Consider the following 20,113-nt stretch of genomic DNA (forward strand, 5'->3'; position numbering starts at 1 on the left):
GGGTTAGGTGTTTGCTTTACATTCCCCCTTGTATCATTACTTCCCTGGTTAGGTTGTATAGTTTCCTTGCTCTGGCCTCCTCTTTCTGAGTTGTCAGGCCAAAAAGCCCTTTACCCCTTGTAGTGTAGGTGCAAGATAGATATCAGTTAAGGTAGCAGGCTATCATTGGCCTCCCTGGTGCCATTGTCTCAGGTAGTAGGTAGTATCTTTAGATGGATAAGAGAATGCTAGTGTTGTGTAGGCCCCACTTGTCTAGAATTTTCATTCATACTGTGTTTTCCTTTCCCTTGAACCCCTTGAATTAACATTCAAGTTTGAGTGTAACGGTGTCAGCTTTATCCAGCTCCTGTTCCCTAGGATTCAGTACAGATGTATAAAATTCTGGTTGGTATAAGGCATCCATCCTTGTGTTCAGGATGGCATGAATGAAAATAGAGCATCACATTTATGCTTTAAGTTCAAGTTTTTGCGTACACAATGTGAGCTATACTCTATTGCTGCCACAGGTTAGCACCTGTTTCTGTAGTAGAAGGCTTGTTTATGGCCTCCTTCAGAGCGTGGTGATTATTTTGTACTCCCCTTGCATTAAGAGTAAAGGTGTTTACTGAGTACATGGCCTGCTGGAATGCATAGCTCAGGTTGAGTTCGCCTTGGGAACCTCACTAATCAGTTTGGTTCCTTTGTTAGCTCCCTTAGAGTTCAAACACTGCCACAAGAATTTTGCTGTATTATTTAGAGTTGAAGGCTTTCTTCAGATAAGCCTCTTTCTAAGCACTGTAGCTTGTAATTGTCACAAACTCTTGTTGGTGGATGTTTTTGACACTTAGACACTGCCACATGTTTATATCCGAGTCTATTGAGGTGGTAGGCCAGTTTTGGGCCTCCTTCAGAGCATGACAACATATTTCTTTGTACTCCCCTACTTCAGGGTTTACAGTGTTGTTACTGAATGCATTGCCTGTTGGAATGTGTAGATTTAAGCTCAGGTTGAGTTTAGCTAGGTAACCTCACTTTACTGTTTGGTTCTCAGATTAGGCTCCCTTAGAGCTTAGACAGATGCCACTAGCTGATGCCACGTGTCTTCTGGAGTCGCAGGCCCTGGTTTGGGCCTCCTCTAAGAACATGTTGGTGCAGGCTTGTTGTGGGTGTTGACACTGCCACTGGCTGACACCCGTGTCTCCAGTAAAGACTCCTTTTGGGAGCATGTTGGCGGAGTTTTTTTGTACTCCTCTGCTTTAAGAGTGTTAAGTGCTTTACTGAGTACATTGCCTGTTGGAATGTGTTGTTTGATATTAAGCTCAGGCTGAGCTATTAGTTAACCTCACTGATTAGTTTGGTTCTATATTGGCTCCCTGAGAGCTTAGTAATTGCCACTAGTAGTGACGCCACGTGTCATTCTGAGTTGTAGGCCCCGTTTGGGCCTCCTTCAGAGCATGATGGCATAGGTTTGTGCTCCTCTTGCTTTAAGAGTAGAAAGGTGTTTTTACTGAGTACATGACCTGGTGGTATGTTGGCTCAGGTTGAATTAAGCTAGTTAACCTCACTTGAGAAGTTTGGTTATTCTACTTGGCTCCCTTAGAGCTTAGAACACTGCCGTGAGCTGATGCCACGTGTCTGGAAGTCGCAGGCCCTTTTTTGGGCCACCTGCAGGACGTGTTGGCGTATGTGGTACTCCTCTTGCTTTAAAGAGTAAAAAGTGTTTTTACTGAGTGCACTGCTCGTCGGATTGTGTTAGGTAGACTGTTATGTGGGCACCCTCAGTCTAGTCTGCTGGATTTGCTTATCAGCAAGCAAGCTGTTCAGGTGTGTGGCCTTCACAGGCCTCCCTTTAAGCTTCCTCCTCCCGTTTCTGGGTGTTCTCTAAGCAGACTGAGCGCATGCTGGCCTTTAGCAAGGCTGCTGTAATGTATTTCTACGCATGTAGAATTTGTGTCATGTGGCAGGCCCCCTCTTGGGCCTCCATGATTTTGTGCCTACAGTACGGTTTATCTGCTAGGTCGAGCTCTGTACTCCCCTCGTTTGAGGGTTGTTCTGCATAGTACTTAGCTCCCTAAGCTGGTCAGTGGTCGAAGGCCTCTCTGAGGCCTCCCTATTGAGGATCAGGCCCCAGGCTGTTATATGTACTCCCCTTGTTGGGTTCCTTTGGAGTGCACAGCCTCCTCAGTGCAAATAATCACGCACTGAGTAGATCCTAGGATTGAGCAGAGTATTACTCCCCTCATTAGTAAGGGTAAAAAAGCGCTAAGCTGAGTCTTGCTCTCCTAGATGCCCATCTCTACGCTCTGGTCTGAGTTGGTTTCTGCCTCTTTTGCAGTCACTCTTATTGGATATCTTCTCTGAAGATATGTGATTTGAGACTCTGTGATGAGACAGGTTGTTGGCCAAGACTAGGTTTCTGTAAGTAGACCAGGTCAGGCCTCTCTGGTGGCAATCAGGGTAGAGTACGTTCGCCTGACAAGTGACTGGCTAGGGTTCCCTCGGGCCCCCTGGCCACATAAAGGTACCCTCTTTTCCCAAGGAGCTGGTTCCAGAAGCCTTTGAGCGGCCTTGGTAGGCCTTCTGCGGAAGGCCTCTTTGAGGCTTCTAGCTTGGGCTGTTGGCCATAGGCAATGCTGTCACTGACAGCCTATGTGTGACCCATAGGGGGAGTGGTTCTGGCACTTCAGTTGAAGCTGCTAGTTCTGGCATTTGTCTAGCCTTTGGCATGCACTCCCCTCAGCATGATGGCGTGGATATATCATTCCCCATATGCGTTTAAACGCAGTGTAGAGTTCCCTTTCGAAAGGGAACGTCTCAGGTTACGTATGTAACCATCGTTCCCTAAGAACAGGGAAAAAGACACTGCGTTTTCCAGCCATGCATCGGGGGCTGCCTGCTGAACAGTCCCTTCAGACGATAAGGCACTGACTGGTTCTCTAGGCTCCCCTTATATACTTTTATGATGACGTCATAGGCTGTCACCGGCCAATAGGATTGGTAGGATTTGACAATTGCTTTCAGACACTGTTTCACATGATGGCGTTCCCCATATGCGTTTCAACGCAGTGTCTCGTTCCCTGTTCTCAGGGAACCATGGTTACATACGTAACCTGAGACGTTTTCTTAATGTTAGTGGAATGTTTTTTTTGTTTTGTTTTGTTTTGTTTTTCGTATGATGTTCCTGAAGCATTCTTTCAACCTTATTTTTATTAACAACTCAATGTCCTCCTCCAAAAACTATACTAATTAATACAATGGAGATTGTTATAGTGATTTGATACACAGAAATATCCTCAGTGTTAAATGAACACTACTCAATGGCTGTATGAGTCCAATCTACAGGGGGGTTAAAGTAACACTGAAGAAACATTGAAGTAAATGCAGTTAATTAGAGAGTTATGTGATTAAAGTTTGACTTGATTTCTGTCATACATCTACAGAAGTTCTTATTGAGAATGAACAGAGACGTAGTTGTTAATGTTTTATTGGATGTTTCATCTGAAGTCACCATTATTATGATCAGTGTCTGTTTTAGTTGATCCTTGACTTTTGTTTATTTATTTCTCTTTCAATAATTGCAGGTGTTTTCAAAAAATGTTTCTGCATTGATAAAGAAAGAGATTAATAAAAAGCAAATCAATATGTCTGATTTAATGTCAGTCAAATGACTGCATTACAGTGATTTAAACAACTGGTCTTTCTGTTTTTTTTTTTTTTTTTTTTTTTTTCAAGATTTATTTACATAATTATGAAGTTAAAGCATTCAAAAATAGAAGAAGAAAAAAAATCAGTCGTTGTGACAGAAAGATCACTTAACAATGAAAAGATGAGATCAAAAATGCTACAACAGTTTTTTATGCTGGTATTCAGCATGCAGAATGAAGCATGCCATTGTTGATGTCATGCTTATTGTTGTCATGCTGATTGTTGATGCCTATGAGTGTCTAGATAACACCATAGTTAATAACTTCTTGGTCACATGTTTTCATAATTCTTCAGAATATCTGGTTGTCACAACAGTGCTAAACATCACTCTAGTAACACTCGGTCAGCGACATGATATTTGAATGCATTAATGACAAAAACTTATGCTCTGTGAATCAGACCACTCCACAATGATGTCGCCATTAATTACAGACAATATGCTAACCTGTGTCAATTATCTGTCGCAATAAATGTTTTTTTTTTTTTTTTTTTTTTTTTTTGTCAAAGCGGTCACAGAAAATACAAAAAATAAGAAGGGTCAAGCCCAACTATGGGAAACACTGATCATCATAATGGTCAAGTCAAGTCACAATGCAGATTGTGTCAAAGCAGCTTTACAGTGATAACTGGTATATAATTTTGGCTGCACAGCAGCTCTTAAAGAATGGTGTCAATGCAGGCAGATCAAAGCACTGTTGAATATCAAATGTCAAGTCAAATGTCAAGTGGTGACTTCAAATGTTTCTCTTTCCTTCAGTGATTTACCTGATTAACATCAGGTGTCATCAGTAATGGTCAATCATCACTTAATAATCAAATTAACTCCAACACTGCTTCAGTGTTATTATTTAAGCACTCTGTAGTGTTGACACATATGAACGTTGAGAGCTGTTAATGCGTGTGTTGTGGGAATCCAAACACACCAGTTAACCCAGCATATGAAGGTAAACACTATTTGTTACACAAATAATCTCCATCACCAGAAGTGAAACAATCACTCTGTTATATTAGCCAAAATACCATTTTATAGAGTGCAATATTTTAAAATTAGAGCCTAATAATTTAAAATATTTTGGAGTCAAGCATGTAACCACTGTTTAAATAATAGAGGTTATTCACATTTCAAATCTGTGTGTAGTAGGTTTATTGGTAACACTTTATTGTAGGGTCTTTTAACTAGTTGCTTATTAGCATGCATATTACTAGAATATTGGCCATTTATTAGTACTTATTAAGCACATATTAAGGACTTATTCTGCATGACCTTATTCTACATTCTTAATCCTACACAATGCCTAAACTTAACAACTACCTTACTATTTATTAACACACAGTAAATTAGGAATTTATTAAGGGAAAGTCATAATTTATAGTTCATATGTGTTCCCTATACTAAAGTGTTACCAGTTAATTATATTTAAAATAGTAAAATTCGCCAAAAAATCTGATTTCTGTCAGTATGTTTGCAAACTGGAATAACCTAGGTAAAATGCTTTATCCAATTAAGGCCTGGTGATTATAGCACCTGAAAAAAGACAAGTGTGATCACTAAAATATTTAGAATTTGTTTAGTTTTTCCAAACAAAGTCTGATCACAGAGTCTTTTGCCCAGTGCGTCAAGTTTCATTTTCGTTTTCAAGCTTCTTCACTACGGTGCATCAATGCTAATAAATTACACTCACAAGTTCAGTTTTAACACTCCAAACTTTTCACCCTAAAATTAAATTTGCCACCACTCCCCCAAACATACTTTTTTTTTTTTTTTTTTTTTTTTTGATCACTTACTCTGTTTATGTTTGGATTATGACTCAAACTTTTCTTAGTGTGACTAAATCACTTGTATGTGCTGTAAAATCTGTTGATATCAACTTTTTTTTTTACTAAAAAGCAGTTCATTCTTCAACATGATTATCAGTAATATTCAGTAGATTATCTCAGGCTTCTTTTTGCTTATGCATCATTTTAACCACTAGATGGCCTCAATGTACAAGGGGTTAAAATCTTTGTGCGATGAACCCTTTTACAGTACAGTTGTACAACACATAACTCTACTAAATATTTTGCTCATAATAAATATTTATCCATATATAATGTGAAGCTTTATCTGTCATTCAGAAGCTAGTCAGCAGTGTTTATCATGTGTGGACTTTTGGATGCATCTGAAGTTCAGGTTATAAGTCTGCTGTTGTTGGATAAATATTATTTGTGTAATAGCTTATGATGAACTTAATAACAAAGTTAATGTGAGAATTAACAATTAAATATTTATGGTGAAATACTTCTGTGTATTTTATCTTTCATGTCTTACAGGGACATTTACTAGAGGATAACTATCCTGTTAACAAAACTCTGCAGCTGTTTGTTAACACTTCTCTGGCAGCACAGAGGATAACCACATTTACTGGTCAGTTAGCAGTTCTTTGGATAGTGATATTCACAAAATCGTGCTTGAGATGAAAAAATTCAGTCTGGAACAATATCAGATGAGAAGCTCTATCTGGGTCACGGCACCACAACTGTAGGAAACTCAGAGGCGAAGACCAGGAGACTTGGTTGTATCTTCAGCAGGATACTTTATTGAGAATGGGCTGTTGGTCACCGCAGTCATCGAGTCTGACTAAGGGAGCTATACATTGTATTTCATAGGCATTCAGTGGGGAGTCCTTATAGGTGCTGACCTTACACAGCCTGGAACTGACCACTAAAACAAAAGCATCTAAAGACAATACTCCGACTGTGCAGATAGTAGTACCACCAAATGGTATAAACAGCACCTGGTCATGAGAACTAATACTATGCCTGCGTTCCAATCGGAAGGGCTCATCCCTATGCCCTAATCCCTTCAAAGGGTTTACCCTCCGGAGTGAGATCTTCGAAGGGATGAAGGGTGTAGGGGTCAAAAAAACAATTTTTTTTTGGAACACACTTCTGTGTCAACTTAACAAGACAATCAAGGAGGTGCCTTCGTCACACATTTTGTACCCCCCCAAAAACACACTCTGAACGATGAGTAGATTGTGCAAGCTACGCCTTTTGTTTAATGTTAGTTTGTTTGATTATTTATTTATTTATTTTTGGTTTATTGCACCAAGGCCTTTTATGTTAAATATAATGTATATTGTGTCTATAACATTTGAATGGACTGATAAAGGTAGCTGTAAAGTATTTTTGTTGAAGTACAATGTCGTTTTTTACCATAATAATGTATTAAATCTAACTCATATAAATATTACAGTAGTATAGAAAAATACTTTATATACATTAACAGGTAAAATCGAACTCCGAGCCTATTGTACCCATTCTGACACGCCAAACAACTTCCCTGTGCAAAGGATCATGGGGGTTCAAAGTGTCCATCAGTTGCACCCTTCGAAATCGTTCATTCCGAAGGGCCCTTTGAAGTTGCCAGTTTTGAGCACTTCGGTTTGGAGCGACCCTTCAATATGTCGGCCATGATTGTTTTCACTCCGAAGTGCCCTTCGGAGGGCGATTTATCCCATTTGGAACGCACCGTCAGTCAACATTCACACGTAGTTTGGCTCTCAGTAGGAAGATCGGAGACTGGCAGAACCCCCTCACTGGAAACTATATTGAATCTAATAAGTAAACTGATGTCATTATATTCACACTGAATGCCCAATATAATGCAGTTCACCTTAGTTTTCGTGTGATGTTATGTCAGGACATACCCTGCAAACAAGCCTGCACTGGCCCTTTACAGGCCAACTTAGGACTAACGTAAGGGCCCCCAGCAGGCTGCCAGCACAGGGGCCCTGAGAATTTGCTCATTAGCAAAACGTTGGACCCTTAGCACTGGACCTGAATGGGCAGCCCCCAGGAATCCCTTACTGGGCCTACACAGGGCCCATACTATTAATCTACAACAATAAATCTGGCAGCACAGGGTGCCACACATTTACCATTAATGAAAATAACGGCTAATGATTGTTAAAAAAGAAATGATCAATGACTGGCAGGAGCATCTGCCACTCAAATATTTCCTAAATCATACTCTGTAAAATGTAAAACTCTTTGATTCTGACCACTACATGATGATTGAATTATCAATAAGTAATCGATGTCATCTGACCAGAATTTCTCTTGCAATTTTTGCTATAACAAATGTGCTGCAAAAACACAGTTATATCAACCAGAGAACAACTGATGCTGAAAGTCAAGGGTCAAGAGCCCAACTAAAGCAAACACTCACCTCCATAACGGTGACTTCAAAATGTACTATTTTCAATAAAACATCAACATCTAAAAGTTTTGTATGAAAGAAATAGTCAAACTGGACTGTAATAAGTAAAGATGCTGAGATCTAGACAGATATGTGAGTGTTTAATGTTCAGTTGCTGCTGGTCATGTGACAATGTTTTCAGCTTATTTAAATAAGGAGATTTTACTTCACAGTCAGTCATTTGACTGTTTTATCATCTGTTTTGTTATTGTATTAATTACAGATTATTTTTGTAATTCTACATACATTTGTATGTCATTTAAGTAAACAGAAAATACTGTATAAAAATACAGCCAAACAGAGCATGGGAAACGAAAGTGGGCTGCCTACACAAAACCTGCATGAGCCCAAAGGTACAAAAGTTGCTCTGGGCCCGAATGGGCTGGCCACACTGGGCCATCATGGGTTTGATATGGGCAGTCCACTAGTGTGGGTTGCTCACAGAGAGCCCGCAGTGAGCCCAAAGCTGTGGGCCTCATCTGGGCAAGCCCGCACTGGGCCTGTTTAGGTTTTGTGTGGGCTGGCCCTAGCCCACTGTGCCCGCAAAAAGCCAGCATGGGCCCCGCAGGGGCATGTTTACAGGGTAGGACCAGTTGGATCGTAGGACCGTTGGCTGAACGTCTGGAAACACTTCAGGATTTTCAAAGTCATCATCTGGTTGGTTAAATTCTGCAGGATGTCAGGGAGCCGTGTGTCATGTTCTTTTATGGTCCGCCTGGAAACAAATCCCGTGATTGCCAAACCCCCCTGTGGAAGAAGAACGCCGTTGTGTTCACAACTGTAACAATGAGCGCTTACCAGGATTAACTAAATGCTGGGTTTTCAAAAGTATGTGAAGTTCGAGGCTCTATTGTGGCAGTAACCTTGCACAACGTTGTTGAATGAATAATTTATTAGATTCATGGCAGTCTGTTATTGTAGGGACATTGATTTTTGACATTTTCACATCCCTAAACATGGCGCGGAACAAAACGATCTGTGATTGGTTGCGTTACATGTCAGTCAAACATCCAGACCTTCTGCAGTCAGAAGGTCAGTCCAGACCTTCTGCAGTCAGTCTGAAGGTCTGGCTACACGAGACTAGCAGATGATGAACAGATTCTTAATTTGTAATCCCACAGTTGTTGGGTCGGTGTGTTCATCCAGTTGGTGTCTGTTAAATCAGTGTGAATTGACCTTCCCTGGAATCATGAGCGTATTGTCATGAATCATGGAAACTCATGAACTTGCCACTACTAGCACCATGCTCTTAATTCAGGTACAGGAGATTCAATGACAAAACTCTGCTCTTTAAAAGACACACATTTATTGTAATGGAGCATGAATGTAACGCAAGTGTTTAAAATGCACATGCACAATCCAGTCGTATGATAAAGTTTATCCTCTTTGCTGATAAACTGAATGTACAAAGCAAACGGTTTGCTGCAATATTATCATTAATAACACTGAAATAAAAGCCTGTTCACACCAAGAATAACTATAAAGACAATGTTAAAGATATAGTTCTAAAAATCATTCTACATATAACAAAATAGCACTGTCCACAGCCCAGCTATATCGATAATGATATAGAGAAACAATATCGTTGGGATCACTTTCAGAACGATTTTTTTCCAGCTGTTGAACGATAAAACACTGACAGCCAATCAGAATCCATTGCAATTTAAGAGCTCACACATTTAAAATGGCAGACGACAATGCTGAAAAATTAACTGCTGAGGTCCAGAAAAAGCCACCACTGTTTGACAAGTCAAACCAAAGACAAACCCCCTTTTCGAGGATACTTTAAAGAAAATGGATATGTGGAAAACAATCGGTCATACCCTCGGAATAACTGTTGAGTATTAACGATGAGATTATTATGCCAGACTAGTAAACAGTGTAAAATAAATTTATCTCTGGTATCCAGTGCTAGTTTCGACAACATTGTCTTGCTTCCATTGAAGTTGCAGTGAAAAACACTATGTTGATTTTATTCCACAATATTGACTTTGTCAGCTAAATTCACTGTTAGATTAGAGCTATTCACTCCAAACACTATATGAACTATATGCCTTTCTCCACTGACATTAAGGTTTCAAAGGATACTGATTGTTAGAAGGCAGCTGTCTGAGCCGTGAACAGGAACATGGTTTGTGTAACATTAGCAACACATTATTAGCTGTTTGATAATGTAGTCAATCAAAAGGCTAATCATATTAATTACCATTATGTGTCCGGCATTGTAAGAAGCGGTACCATTGGCAGCATTTATCTCGGTAATTTCACCGAGTGGATCTCTTGAGATCGTGTTTTATTTTAAATGTTTTATTTTGGTGATCAAATATGAGTTTTAAGGGATAAAATTACTGACTACAGGTGGACTTTAAATTCTAAATTAGTGTCATTAATTAATTTATATTTTAAACATTCGTCCATCATGGTTAATGTTAATTCATGTATATATACTCTTGTTACATGTGCAAATGGTTATATATACAACTTTGTTAAGTGTAATGTCATAATCATATTCTCCATTATAATCCCCCACCAACCTTCTGCAGAAGGCTGCATGTAATCTTTTTATGTCGTCTATGGTTAATAAAGCTGGATATCATGCATTATTGAATTTAAATGAATTAATTCCCATTTATATTTTTTTATCCTATAGACTAATGAATTCCTTTACATGATTAATCACAGCTTTTGTATTCTTGTAGTTAGCCTTTGCTGCCTTAATAATTGCATCACCCACTGAATCAGCATCATCTGCTTCTTTCCATCCAGTGACTCCTCCTCCAACAGCTCCTGCAACACCTGCAACTTCAAGAGCAGCACATGCAGCGATTGGACCTGCTGCTGCTCCAGCCACTGCTCCTGTCTCCACTGCTTCTACAATCACAACCTCAGCTGCCGTTCCTGCTGCAACCACTGCTTCAGCTGCTGCTGCTTCTGCTGCTCCTGCTGCAACCACTGCTTCAGCTGCTGCTCCTTCTGCTTCTCCTGCTGCAACCACTGCTTCAGCTGCTGCTGCTTCTCCAGCCACTGTCTCAGCTGCTACGGTTGCTCCTCCTTCTGCTCCTCCTTCTGCTGCTCCTTCTGCTGCTGCTTCCTCAACCGTCACTGCTTCTCCTCCTTCTGCTGCATTAAATCTCACTGTTCCCCTATATGTCACAGGTTTCTGTCCTGCAAAGGTCTTAAACAACTCATATAGAGGGTCAAGTGTTAACAACAAAGTTACAGCTTCAAAAACTGCAACACCTACTCCCAGAGCAGCACCAGTCAGCACCCCTGATGCTGTTCCTGCAACTTTCTCCAGAATTTTATGATGAAGAATTTTCTTTGCTTTTTCTCGTTTCTCTTCTGGAGGCAAATTGTCTTTGTCTATCTTCATCTCCTCTTGAATGGTTTCATCCACTTTTTGAAGCAGCTCATATGTGCAGCAGCCGTTCTCTTTCACCATCTTGTCGATGGTGTCCAGCAGATCTTTCACCTGAACGCTGTTGCTCTTGTACCCTGAATCACAGTCATTCCAGTACTCGCTGTCGATGACGTGACAGCGACCTTCACATTCATTGACAAGCTCCTGCAGTTGTGAATCGGTCTTAATAAATTCTTCAATGGTCTTGCCTTCTAGTTGTTCACCAAATGTGAATAACATCACTGTGTGTTTCAAGATGTGTTCCTCTTTGAATATATTGAGAAGCTGCTTCACCACCTCAATGTCATGCCGTTCGTATCTTCCGACCTTTAGGACAATAACAACGGCATCAACACCTTCAGCGCATTCAATGAGAGATTTGATGATGTCAGATTTTATTTCCATATCATCACGATCGGTGTCAAAGGCTCCAGATGTGTTAATAACTGTGATCTTTCTTCCGTTCACAATCCCATCTGCACTTAGAGATTTAGCTGTTACAGAATTTGCCAAAGTTTTGTCTTCGAAAACTTTCTTCCCAAGAATTGTATTTCCGGCTCTGCTTTTGCCATGTTCTGTTTTCCCAACAAGGACAATCTTTCTCTCTGGCACTGAGACACTGGCTGTTTGAAAAAGAAACATATTATGATGTGAGTTTTATCATATTGTTTTTGAAACTTTCAAACAATGCTGTTTTTTCTAAAGCGTTCACGGATGATTTTAGTCATACTCTGGCACTGTAAATGCCGTGTACAGTTTACATTTATGACATTTTGTCCTATTGATATCACTTACATCCCATTCTTCTTGTCTGTTGACTATGTCACTGTCTGTAAGGTAAATAATATGCAGGTTATTGTTGACCTTTTTCATATCTAGACTGATTCACTCAAGGCATGTTGAAATAAGTATGCAAATACAAGGTATTCAAAAACAGGAGAAAAGCCAAGCAGGCAGTGCCTCTTCAAAAATGCATGAGAAAATAACCAAGGTGTGACAAAAAGATGCCAAAAAGAAATAATACACAGCAAATATGCCACCCAGAGAGCATTTACTAAATCTAAGTCAAATCCAACAGCTCACAGGTTCAGGTCACTAGTAAAAGGCAGGAGATATACAAACATATAAATTTATTGAATAACAATTGCTAAAAATGATTATACAGAAAGCAGTATCTAAAGTCAAGTCATTGAGAAAAAAAGAAAGAAAAAAAGAACATTAACCCTTTCCCTGCCATTGACGGAATTTTACATCTTTCCATGTCTTCACTGTTATATGGTAGGGGGCGCTATTACGCAACTTCTGAAAGAGTACAGAATCTCCGGATCAAGACACAGGCGAAGGAACAGAAACAAAAGATAAAAGCATTGCTTGTGCATGTTGTAGTCTTTGAAAAAAAGCACAATTTTCTCAGCTTTTTGTTCAAAATGTTTTATGAAACTTGCCCACATTCAAGAGTTGATAAAAAAAAAAAAAGAATGCATGAAGCTAGAATAAGATGGTTTTTGAGTCTGTTCATTCTTTTGATATATTGTATGTTCAGATATTCATACAAAAAAATAACCTGGGGGCCATGAAATTTTTGCGAAAATTATCAAATGCTGGCAGTGACGCAACTTAAAAAAAAAAAAAAAAAACACTGTTGGGGAGAGTTAATTTGTGATCAGTGTAATGGTGCGTTCACACCAGACGCGAATTTACATGTTAAGTCAATGCAAAGATGTGAATAGACATCCTGCGGCGCGAATTGAGCGTTTCGAGCGTTTGACGTGTGTAACGCGTGATTTGCGCGAGTTGAAAAATCTGAACTATGGCGAAAATTCGCGCCGCGTTAACCAATCAGGAGCTTGCTCTAGTAGTGACATGATTACGACGTAGCAAGAGGAGGCAGAAATCCGAAACAACAATGGAGGACAAAATCTTCGTCGCTGTATGTGGATGCCCGGAGCTGTACGATACATCTTCATACTTTTATAGAAACAGGAATAAAAAGGATCTTGCTTGGAAGAAAGTGAATGAGGAGGTTGGACGAAAAACGCTCTTTACTCTATTTGAGCTATATATATATACATATTGAGACTACAAGCTAGCTAAAGCCGTCAAATTGAGCTTATTCGCCGTATTTTACAACTACTTTCCCGCTGACGAGTTGATGTGTTTATTCAGAGGAAGTGTGCAGAAACGAGACTGGAGCCGCCTGGCAGAAGCCCCTCTCACGTGAATTTGCGTCTGTTGTGAAGTGAATTTCACATGCGAATGAAGCGAGTAAACTCAAAATGTTCAAGCGTCCAACTATGCGCAAATAGCACGATTTATTCGCGCAAGTTGCGTCTGGTGTGAACGCCCCATAAGAGTGATATTTTGGACCATCATAATTACTAACATCTTTTGTAGTCATAATATGGAGTCGAGGCATGAATGGTCACTATCACTACACAAAAATACAGATCACCCTCACCACACAAACTAGGTGCTGAAAACACACACGTGAATGTCAACAACTCCAAACAATCTCCAAAGGTCCCAAACAAATCAAATTAACATAAAACATAACTATAATGCAGAAAGCTAAACACAAATCAAAATTGAAACAAAGCCAGGTATCATTGTCTCTGGAAGCTGCTACGCAATAAGTGACCAGTGAGACGAGGTTGCTTGATTCAAATTAGTTTAGGGAGCAAAACACATGCACTGTAAACCTGAATAAGTTGGCAAAACTCAAAAAATTTGAGGCAATCAGTTGCCTTAACTTTTAAATTAAGAAATTCAAAGGGTAGATTTTTATTTTGTACTCATATATTTTAATTATTCTTAACTTGAAATGTTTGAGTACACTAATTTATACATTTAACTTAAAATTTTCATGTAACCTCAATGTGAAAATTTTTATTAATGTAATCTTAGCTAGCTATAACAAGCTAATTCAGAAAATGCTAACTTGCTAATTTGCTAACATGTTAACAAAAACATGGTATAACACTTGCTGAATGAGTGCAGCGATATAAAGCATTTATTCTATTTATTATAAGTCCGTGAACTTGAAAGAAAAAAGAGAAATTGCTAAATACTCATAAAAGTAAATTTGACTGGACTAATTTGTTTAATTTAAGTTTGTCCTGCTCAGACTAATTATTTTGAGCATTAGGGTTTACAGTGTGTGGGTGAAAGTGTTCATCCGATCAGCCAAATAAAGAAAGAAAACAAAGAAAAAATAATAAAAAAATACATGCATGGATACATCCACAATATAAGAAAAAAAGAACATACTTTACAAAAATAATTACTCATCCAGCCACAAAAGAAAGATCCCCAACGTCTGTCTGAGGTGGTGATAAGTGTTTTCCAAACACAACTGCTTGGTGAGGATTCGAGACCTTGGTGAATCTTTGAGTGCTTCTCAAACGAAAGGCTGCTTCCTAGTGAGGCTGTGTCATTCAGTCCAGTGCTTCCTGCTCAGCATTAACCCCTTCAGACCCGGAGTCCACTGGAATGGACAGAACATGGTTTTTGCGTAAACCAGGCACATGCATTTTCTAAAATTAATCAAAAGTGTCCCTCTCAATTATCAACAATAATACTGTGGTCAATAAAAAAAAAAAAAAAAAAAAAAAATGTATTTGAATTATAATCAATATTACAATGTGTACAAAACAGTAATGAATTGCTCAAAAGTTGTACAATTCCTGTTTGCTGTTACATATCTGAACACCCCGGGTTGCCAGTTGGCAGAAAATACAGCGGAAAACACGGAAGCCATCTGCAGATATATTGGTCTATATTCGTCATTCAAAAAGGGAAACCGACACTGTAGGCTGCAGATTGTAATTAGAGCCACTGCAGGCAAGTCTTGGAGAACCCATGTGCAGTTTATTTAAATCCAAAACGTGAACAGAAATACAATAAACATAGATTAGCATAGCATAGCATAACATAGCATAGCTTGGTGAAACAAGGAGCTCACCTACAACACTGACAATACTTGACAAAGGCAAACATGAGGGCTTAAATACACACTACTAATGACTAGACAACACACATAATCAAGACAATTAACCAATGACAACGTAGCACATGACAAGGGGAGCACATGGCAGGATCACATGACTAGAACATGATGAACAAGGGAAGCGCATGGCAAACAGGAACATGAAACATGACAATGACTATTTACAAAATAAGAGACATGAAACTATAAACATGAAACATGAAAACAAGGACAGATAAACAAACCGTAAACAAAGCAGCGCGTGCTTCCCGTTTTGAATATCAGTCATGCTGATCACTTTCCAAATTCCACTCGGCTCATGTTATTATTAAAATATTCACCCAGGAACACTCAGGTAAGACGACAGCCTTCTGTCTGTACTGTCTTGACTTGTTTGCTCACTATTTTGCACTGACTCATTCATTAAACTGAACAGCCAATCAGAGTTCTCCCTCTCATGGACGGCCCGATGTACATGTTGAATCAGCCCCAAAAAAACCCGACACCATCTAATTAGAGCCAAAGGTGCGGAGCACACTGAAAAAAAACAAGTTGGCCGACGCTCAAAAACAGCCTGACATTGCCCACCGGCTGATTGTCGGCTTGGTTTGTCCCGGGCTTAACTCTGCATAGCCTTACAGAACGCGCTGATGACGTGGGATGTCTCCGTGAGCAGGTGCGCGGAGGTATGGAAGTACATATTTTGACAGGCAGTTAGGATATTCGGTCTGAATGCAATGACTGGATGAACGTTTGGTCCTGAGACTTCCACAGATGATATATGTTTTCATTTTTAGACCTCTTCTATTGTTGATTGCTATCAGGATGTGAGGAGAGTTTCAAGCAGTATAACAGAAAGTGTTTATAAAAAAGTGCCTACCCTACCTTTAACTTTTTGGAATTAATTAGACCAATATACATTTTTCATGTAACTGAGTCAATAAAAAAAACACCTTTGAATAGTGTGAAATCTTTTGCCGTAACCAATGTCCCTCAGCTTCACAACTGAACTCTGCTGCCTTCAGTCTGTAGGGATCAAAGCAGAAAAAAAGCAAAGTTTTTTTTCCCACTGCAGATTTTAAATAATACCTGGAGTAATGCATGTCAGGAGTTTCCTCTCAGGAGCTGCTGACAGGACACATGATCAGGAACAGAGATCGATGCCAATTTCCCAAATGGATTTCAGGCTGTGGAGGGGCTACGCACTATGGATTTTTACACGACTTCGAGACATTAACAGAGCTGTTTGCCAAATACTGCGAACCACGGAAAAACCTGACATACCTGAGACATTTGTTGTTCATAGAGCACAAGGACCAAACAGAGTCTATTAATGCTTATGTGACAGACTTAAAGAATAAAGCAAAGGATTGTGAATTTGGAGAACTTAATGAGTCACTTATAAGGGACTGAATTGTTTGTGGTATTAGAAATGATCAGATCAGAGGCGGGTTGTTACGGGAACCCGATTTTGATGTACATGTATACATGTAACCAATTGCATTTCAAACACACATGACAAAGAAAACAGATCAAAATATATAACCATACCTGCATGAGTTGGAAAAATGCAGTAATTATTTGTTGTATATAATCAGTGTTGTGTAATCAAGCCTGCTCCTGCCAAACATTCGAACACAGAAAAGAAATTATCAGTCAAACTTCACAGACCAACTTTCACACCAACATACAACATCACACTGCATTCACTCAGTTAATTCCACTTTGCAAATAAAATGGCTTTAAAAGGAAATATAACATACTCATGCATACTCATTTACATCTTAACAGAACACAGATCAATGTTGGCGGGCTGTTTACAACTCTCCCATGAACACTGATAAATATCCCAGCGTCAAAGAAACCTAAAGTTGATCTCTTGTTACATGAGCTTCAAGAGAACATCATCACTGCCCTCAACAGGAGAGTTGACTCCCTTGAAGAAATGATCAAGACAAATTCAAACACCATTGAAGAGCTGAAATCATCCCTCCTTTTGTCAATGCAGAAATTGTGGATTTGCAGAAATCTAAAGTTGAACTAACAGCCAAAGTTACTGATCAAGCAGCAATTATATCTCAGTCAGAAAACACAATCACTGAAGCAGAGCGCTACAAATGGAGGTGGTGTCTCCGACTTTACAGAGTTACAGAAACAGAAACGGAAAATGTCAAGGTCAAGGTGATGGAGATATGTAAGGTAGTGGTACCTGCGCTTGCGGCAAAGATGAGTGAGGCGGTGGATGTAGCTCACAGATTGGGCAGGCCAGTGTCGGGTCGAGCGAGGGCCATATCATCCTATTTGCGCTGCGTTGGGTGAGAGACTTCATCTCGAAAAGTGCAAATATAGCGACTACCTCAAAGAACACAAATTACACTTTTGACCTGACAAAAGATGAAAAAGTGTCCCGTGCACTGCTCTGGCCTTACGTACAAAAAGCACATAAAGAAAAAGGCTTACTTTATCAGCTCTAAAGCATACATGTCCCCATTCTACATCAGAACACCGACTCATTATTGGCCGGCTCCTGCGTCAGCATCACACGAATGCATCATGCTGCTCACGTGATCAGCCTCAGCCAATACTGAGCCGGTGTTCAGATGTAGAACCTGGAAGAGCTGAACGTAAACAGCGTAGAAGAATGACACAAAAGAGAAGAGACTGTTGAATAAAGTCGTTATTTTTATTTTGTTTTTGCGCACAAAAAGTATTCTTGTCGTTTCATAACATTAAGGTTGAACCACTGCAGTCACGTCGACTGTTTTAACGATGTCAACTAATTGTTGATAACTACATAAAATAAACATTACACAGTTTAGCCAGACTTATTTTACCTGGCTATGATCTTGTCTCAGCTTGAGATACAACACCTGCCATTTTCTTACAAACAAACAAACAGCTGGGGATGCAAACAGGAAATCATCCGTAGGCTAAAGCGTCTCATTTAACAACGCTCGCTTCAACCTTCGTGGACTTCGAGGATGCAGCTCTGAATTGAGACACAGTTATAGAGTAACTTTCCTGTTGTTGAAATAAAACTAACAGATGAATAAGACTGGATGAAATATGACTAGAACAATAACACTCACTGTTTATCCTTCTGTTTCACGTCAGAGATGTAAACATTGTCCAGATTGAATGTCTACATGTGATGTGGAGATAAGCAAATGAGTTAGGATGTGTTTACATGCAAATGTGTTCTTATTTTATAAACAGTGAAACAGTAAACAGCAGGAGTATGAAATTAAACAAAAGAAACATTTTCACAAAGAGACGAATTCTAAAAAAAAAAAATGTAACAATATTTTAATGTTCCAGCCAATCACAATCAAGTATTTAGAGGAAATACGACTGAAACAGCAGCAGCAGAAGATGATGTTATTATTTCAGTGGGATAATGAGAGTCCAACAACCTTTACTAACATTATAAATGAACTTCAGGGGAATGAAAGCACGATATGAGCACTTTAATGTCTTTATCTCGTCTCTGTTGTGAATGTCTGCTGTGGTCTCCTTCTCACCACTAGGGGTCTCTGCTCTCAAAAGAGGTAAAAGAAGAAATATAAGAGCAAAAAAGTTTTTCCTCTCTTTCTATATGCAAATATAGGGCGGAAGACATGGACAAATACAAGTTCAAAGCCTTTATTATCATATGCACAGTTCCCTGTACAATGGAATTCTTACTTTGCCTTTCCACCATGAATAACGTTAATATATATTTATATTACAAATATAGTTGGCAACGCAGTCGAATGTGAACATTGTGTAGAGCATGGGGCTAACGACACATCCATGTGTGGTACCAGTATTCATCACAATGCTGTTAGATGTGATATTTCCAATTCTGACAGTCTACTCTACAAAGTGTAGAGTTCAGTCCAAGTTGAACAGTTTATCAGTGAGTTTGTGAGGAATAACTGTATTAAAAGTGCAACTGTAGTCGATGAAAGGCATCCTAGTGTAAGTGTCTTTGAGAGGGTTATATGAAGGGCTGCTGAGAAACTGTCCGAGATAGATCTGTTCGGGCCGTAGGCATACTGTAAGGGATCCAGAGTTTCAGGTATACTGCTCTGAATGTGGGTCAAGGACACGGTGTAGGTTTATAGGACTGTTTCATGATTTGCATTGATTTGTGATGTTAAGTCTGTGCATGTCTGTGCATTACGATTGCATTCTTTTAGTATGGTGGATTTTTGTCCACATTTTGTTTGGATATAATATGACTACTTGGGAATGTCGTTGTTGTATCGCCAGAAGGAATCATGCGATAAACCCTAGGATTTTGTGAAATGCTGCCACTGACCGCAGTGAAACGCAGACCGTCGGATGAAACGAAACAAGATAAGAATTTTCTCAATAACACTAATTCTAAAAAAAAAAAAATAAATAAATTAATGGTTTAATGAACACCTTCCAGCCAATCACAATCAAGTATTTAGACAGAGAAAATAAGATGAAACAGCAGCAGAAGAAGAAGATGAGTCCAACAACACTTACTAACATTATAGATGAACTTCAGGGGAATAAATGCATGATATGAGCACTTTAATGTGTTTATCTCGTCTCTGTTGTGAATGTGAGGGATCTCAGCTCTCAGAAGAGGAAAATTAAGAATCTTATATATGAGCAAAAAAGTTTCTTTTGCAGTGTATTCCTATATATTTTTGTTCCGTAAGGGATGGTCAAGCACGAGTGTGGGTGGACAGTGCCCTACATGAAGATGAGAGGGATGAAACACGAGTTATGCAGTCCAGCAATATCATTAAATTTTATTTGTGAATGTTAAAATATAAATTGTGTCTTC

The 20,113-nt window shown here is 39.3% G+C and overlaps 2 protein-coding genes across 2 annotated transcripts in view; one reads left to right on the plus strand and one right to left on the minus strand.

The window, feature by feature from the left end:
• The window catches only part of LOC127516177 (macrophage mannose receptor 1-like), a 32,564-nt gene that overhangs the window by 11,371 nt on the left and 1,080 nt on the right, over positions 1-20,113 (plus strand). The gene's annotated exons all lie outside the window — the stretch shown is intronic.
• Positions 9,209-15,102, minus strand: LOC127516163 (GTPase IMAP family member 7-like). The gene is made up of 3 exons (XM_051900534.1): positions 14,592-15,102; positions 12,120-12,154; positions 9,209-11,947 (listed from the first exon to the last, which is right to left on the minus strand). Exons 2-3 carry the CDS (start codon positions 12,124-12,126, stop codon positions 10,569-10,571), a joined length of 1,386 nt encoding a protein of 461 aa, XP_051756494.1. The 5' UTR covers positions 12,127-12,154; positions 14,592-15,102; the 3' UTR covers positions 9,209-10,568.

This window comes from Ctenopharyngodon idella, chromosome 7 (assembly GCF_019924925.1).
Source record: "Ctenopharyngodon idella isolate HZGC_01 chromosome 7, HZGC01, whole genome shotgun sequence".
Taxonomy (NCBI): domain Eukaryota; kingdom Metazoa; phylum Chordata; class Actinopteri; order Cypriniformes; family Xenocyprididae; genus Ctenopharyngodon; species Ctenopharyngodon idella.